The sequence below is a fragment of the Manihot esculenta genome, chromosome 17, assembly GCF_001659605.2.
Source record: "Manihot esculenta cultivar AM560-2 chromosome 17, M.esculenta_v8, whole genome shotgun sequence".
Classification (NCBI taxonomy): domain Eukaryota; kingdom Viridiplantae; phylum Streptophyta; class Magnoliopsida; order Malpighiales; family Euphorbiaceae; genus Manihot; species Manihot esculenta.
Window position 1 is genome coordinate 5,811,683 of NC_035177.2, and position 5,297 is coordinate 5,816,979.

General features: G+C 32.8%; 1 protein-coding gene and 1 non-coding gene across 4 annotated transcripts; one reads left to right on the forward strand and one right to left on the reverse strand.

Moving 5' to 3' along the window:
- Window positions 1-720: 720 nt before the first annotated feature.
- TRNAM-CAU lies at window positions 721-805 on the reverse strand. Its single transcript is given in 2 exon segments — window positions 721-756; window positions 768-805. It is a non-coding gene; the product is annotated as a tRNA-Met (tRNA).
- Window positions 796-4,822, forward strand: LOC110604495. 3 transcript variants are annotated; one of them, XR_006349099.1, is made up of 3 exons: window positions 1,721-2,903; window positions 2,974-3,132; window positions 4,448-4,822. XR_006349099.1 is itself a non-coding variant. In XM_021742676.2 (2 exons), exons 1-2 carry the CDS (start codon window positions 949-951, stop codon window positions 2,805-2,807), a joined length of 552 nt encoding a protein of 183 aa, XP_021598368.1. In that variant the 5' UTR covers window positions 796-948; the 3' UTR covers window positions 2,808-3,288. The 3 variants fall into 3 exon arrangements, 2 of the variants coding, with proteins under 2 accessions (XP_021598368.1, XP_021598369.1); XM_021742676.2 differs by lacking the exon at window positions 4,448-4,822 and adding an exon at window positions 796-966 and having other exon boundaries at window positions 2,274-3,288; XM_021742677.2 differs by lacking the exon at window positions 4,448-4,822 and adding an exon at window positions 937-989 and having other exon boundaries at window positions 2,274-3,288.
- Window positions 4,823-5,297: the final 475 nt, after the last annotated feature.

The window sequence follows — 5,297 nt, forward strand, 5'->3', positions numbered from 1 at the left end:
CTGACTTGAGCGTCGGAGGGCCTCTGCCGGGGCACACCCGGTAGGCCCCTGACCATTCTTTCTTATTTTACAGGTCCTTTCACCAGGTAAAACATGAAGAGACCCATCAGGGAGCCCAGCAAGAAGGGACCCAGAAGAAAACCAGATCTATCATGGACTAGGAAGAGGAAAATATTTATCAAATAATATTATTGTCTAATGTTAATATTATCATTTTTATTATTATTTTAATATTAATTATTTACTTTTTAAAATAAATATAAAACTTTTATAATTTTATATGAAATCATCAAATTTTGAAACTCAAAATTAAATTAAAATTAAAGTTAAAATACAATCAAAATATAAACAGTACATAAATTTCTTAGAACTACACTAAAAATTATATTAAAATTTGGTCTAAGTCTAATTTTTAAAAATTAAATAATAAAAAAATTTAGTTATTTTGATTTTTAGTTAAAACCGTATTAGAATCAAAATCGAACAAATGTTAATTAATTTTTTTAATATCAAAACAAAATTAATAAAGAGTTAATTTTTCTTAAATTTTATGAAAACAAGTAAAATTATATTTATGAGGCGAAAAAAAAAAATAGAAGAGTATATTAGAGCTTTATGTAATTCCGCATGTGAAATTCCAGTGGATTATCATTATTTTTTTTCACTAATTAGGCAAAAACAATTATAAAAGGGTTTTTAATAACAAAAACGAAAGTCTTGTGGGGTGAGAGAGGCTCGAACTCTCGACCTCAGGATAACTCAGAAGCTATGAGACCTACGCGCTAGCCAACTGCGCCACCACCCCATTGATGCTTGAGTTCTGCTTAGCCTTTGTTAGAGTTTTTGTCTTGGAACCCACGATCACCGCTTTCTCAGCTTGAAGCTCCTACATATACGCAACTGACTCTTTCAAATCCATCTTTGTCTCGCAGAGCAACTTCTACTTGTATGAGTTGGCTGCATGAGGTACTGCTCCTTAGACATTGTTGGTAAATTATATACTACTTATGGATTCTTAATTCTAATCTTTTTCTAATTTAGCTAAGTGATTTTCCTGTTATCAATGAAATCATTTCATAGTTTTTTGCTGTTTCTGAAAGTTTTTTCTTGCTATTCGTATCAGGGAGTTTGGTTGGTTTTCTTGTAGCTTTTAAAGCCGAATTAGTTTTTAAGGGGAATGCTTTTATGGTTCTTTTCATTTGTTGTGGCTAATATCATTTCTGGGTCTGATTTAATTCCTTAAAATGTATGCAAGTAACTATTCAATTTTTTATGAGTAGATCGTTTGTAGGACTTGAATGGTGACTGGAGATGGGGGAAGCAGGAAAGAAAAATTATCAAACCCTAAATTGTTTATTTTGTGTGGTTATTTTATCTGACTAGCTGTTTGGATTTTTCTATTTTGCCCTTTTTAGGGGACATGTAGGTAGAAATTGTTATACCCTAATTTTGTGGAGGTTAGAAGAATGCTCCTAAATGGAGCATTGTTTTGATAGAAAAGGAGAGAAAATTTGTACCATCACTGAGAAAGATCTTAACATAGGTGAAACATAATGGTCTGCTAATTTATGTTGGAGTGAATCCAATAATTGACTATTTATTGGGAACATTGAGCTGCATACAAGATCATCAATGGTGTTTTTGCCCAGTGACCTTTACTTGATTGCCCATATATATATATATATATATATATATATATATATATACACCACGTGTTGCAGATTATTATGAATATTTATTATGTTTTAGGTCTCAGTATGATAAAAATACATTATCTATACTCACCAGTTTTCTTAGGTCTTATTATGAGTTATAAGAAAGTTTGTCTGATTATATGTACACAGTGCTTTCTCTGATTGTCTGATTATATGTACACAGTGCTTTCTCTGTTTGGATATATGTTGGTAAAAAGGCAAATATGTCATAGCATATCATGCAAAATGCATCATAGGTAATGATTGTTCTTCGCTTTAATCTTCATATATAAAAGGGATTGCATTTGATGATCATTAGATTCCATGTGAGAGCTTACAACAGATCAATTTTCTTTGTTTCCACCTCATTGACTGTTTGTTGTACATGATATGGAAAATCTTACCTTCTTTGTTCTCCTACCATGCATTTGAGATGTTGGACTAATGGAATAAAAAGTGGTTGCATGTATGTAGTAAAGCTGTGTTGCGATCATATTAAACATGATTGCTTTCCATCAAATCAAAATTCATGTGCAGAGCTGTAATAAGTGTCCATTCTATATACTTTTATGCCTGCAGTCGCACTTAACAAACAAAATGGAGAACAGGCCAAATCTGAATGCAACTGGAACACAAGATAGTGATATTATGAAGCCTCTGGAACAAAAAGAGAGGTTTAGGAGCCGTAACGATATGATGACTCGTCGTCTAAAGAACCGAGAACGGCAACGTAGGTACAGGGCCCGAAAACGCCTTGAAGCAGATATGGAAAAATCTTCTGTCACAAACCAGTCATCTATACCACAAGGGGAACTGGAAATTAATGGAAACCATAACAATTACATTACCCGTGTTTATTGTAAAAGAAATTGGAAAAAAGATGCAAGAAGAGCTCATACATGTAAAAGTTTACAAGAAGCAAGTGCAGCTGTTATTTCTGGTGTGACCTTAAATAGTGAAAGTCAGACACACTCTTTGGTCCCTGAAGTAGCAATACAACCACTCATAGAGAGGAAAAGCCATTCAGAGAATTCTCTTAGCATGTCAGGTGAAACAAAAACCAGTCTTGGTAGAAGAGATTGGAAGGCTGAAGCAAGAAGAAAGAAAAACTAAATTGGTTATTACCACTCTGGATGAATGAATGTGCTACAGATGCAAAGTGGTTGCTGGATATAGACTGGAAAATGTTCAAGTTGTAATGTTGATGTGGTAGTTCAAAACCTCAAATGTTGTGATTAGGAGGTCTTATTATCTATATTCTTTGGTAACCTTTTCACAGCTTCTGCTGTTGCAGATCTATAAGGGCATCACAGAAGTATATCCAGCAAGTCACAGTTCAATTACCACCTATTTTATTGCTGGAAGAATGTTGATATTGGAAGATGATAGTAGGCTTGACACCTGCCTCATTTGTCTTTGTCAGGTCAGGTCCGGTCAGGTCAGTGATTTGGGATGATTTTAAAATGTGATGTTAATGTAAGCTTATTGTGCATAGAAGTTTATCTATTATATATACTTCAGGCGTTGATGGCTAATTAAATATGAGATGTTGCATATATGAAAGGAGTGCTGCTTTATTTTATTTTTTTGCACATATTTGACTGCATTACTTTCTAGGGCAGAAAGGATATGATTCTTCTATTTCAACCTTTGAAGTCGTCTTTCTTTCTTTTCTCCACATCCCATTTGTTTTTGAGGTGCTATTTAGATACTAATGCTCGCATTGCGTCTAACTGAGCTGAATGGCAAAAAAAAAAAAAAAAGAGAGGTCCATGTAGCCGATGCAACTTGTTTGATATTAAGGTTTAGTTGTATTTTTGAGGTGCTATTTCAAGAAATATTTTGAAATATTGATACAATGTTAGTTCTTCTTAATCAAATTTGATGATTTGAGCTTATTGAGCTTATGATCAAAGTGTACCTGGTGTTGTAGAAATAAGAATTGATTGCTCCAAAATGCAAACCATACCCAATTGAGCACTTAAGCGCGATCTCAGTACCAGAAATTTCTCTGAAGTTTCTATCCTGGCATCTAAGCCAAATCTCATAAAATTGCAAGCTCTTGTAATATTTGCTTTCAGCCAACTTTCGCATGCTATTGTGTTACTTCACCTTGGTTATTTCATAAAGTCATGATTATAGTAAGCGTTGAAGGATAGATAAAACATGCTTGTTATGCTTTTGCATCTCTTAGCTCTCATTTTGCAGTCTAAGAAAAACTAAATCGTTGTGTTTGGTTTCACTGCTAGATGCAGTTGATAATTGATAAGTATTCAAACAGTATTTGACAAGTTCTAAGAAGACCAACTAATAGCTGATCTGTTACACATAATTTATCAATAATTAAACTATATAAATTAAAATCATTTATCGATTATCATTACAATAAACTAGTTCTCGGCTTTATCCAATAATCAAACTATACAGCCATTAGCCATCTCAGTGTTTTATCATGCAAAACTTTCCATTGGAATTCATTTTTTTAATCTGCATACAGATAACTACCTATTGGTAATTGTTTTGCCTTTGGTTTTGATGGTTCGAGTTGACTCGTTATGGGTGACTCAGGTTGATTCTCCAACTTGATTTCACGAACTATCAATTAACGTGGTCGCATGCTGATTGTGGCCTGATATATATAAATCCTTCCAATTTTATTACTTTGTGGGTCTCACAATGTAGGATGATTGAATTAATAAATAATAATTTAATGCTGCCACCCCTTACACTGCTTGCTTCTCTGTTATGTCCAGAAATGTTCGATCCAGCTATTCTGAAAACGAAAACGGAGTTGCTCGATATTTATGCTTAGTGTTACAAACTCGTGTCATGAAGTGAGAGCTTTGTGGCATTATTAATTTCTGTTATTTCTGTAAGAATACAAATTTTATGTGCGAGTAATTTACCCATTTTGAGGTTTAGTTTGGTAGTTTGTGTGGTGGGATTTGGAAGGATTGGCAGATAATGTGACACATATTGCAGTGTCTTTCGGCTGCAAAATGATCAGTATGATATTAAATTGCAGTTATGAACTCATTTAATGGTCTAGGTCCCATTTTACCTGTCAATTTGTATTTAACGGGTATATTATGTCAGCAAAATAAATGGTGTTTCTTTTTTCCTTTGTATCAGCTGTTTAACATTATTGTTAAATCTGCACAGGTTTAATCCGGCGGTGATGATTTGTATTGAAGTAAATTTGAGAAATCTCAAATTTTATATTTTTAATTTTTAATTTTTTATTTAAAAAAAATATTATTATTGAGATTAAAAAAATATTATTATTAAATCTCACATGTCTAATTTAATGTGTTATTTATAAGAGTTTTATATTTTTTTTTTGTGAGAATTAACTTTTAAAATAAATTAGGTCTATTTTACATTTAATAAGATGTCATAGTCTTTCCACTGATATTGGATATCTCTTAAATATATTACATTCTAATAAAGTTATGAGTCTAAAAAGAGCATGTTGAAGCACTCCGAGGCTTAACCTGGTGAAAAGTGCATCCTGATAGACCTGAGAGGTCTAAGGTTCGACTCCCCCAACCCCCTATTTCAAAAGAAAAAAAAAAAAGAGCATGTTGAATTTCACATTAGTTT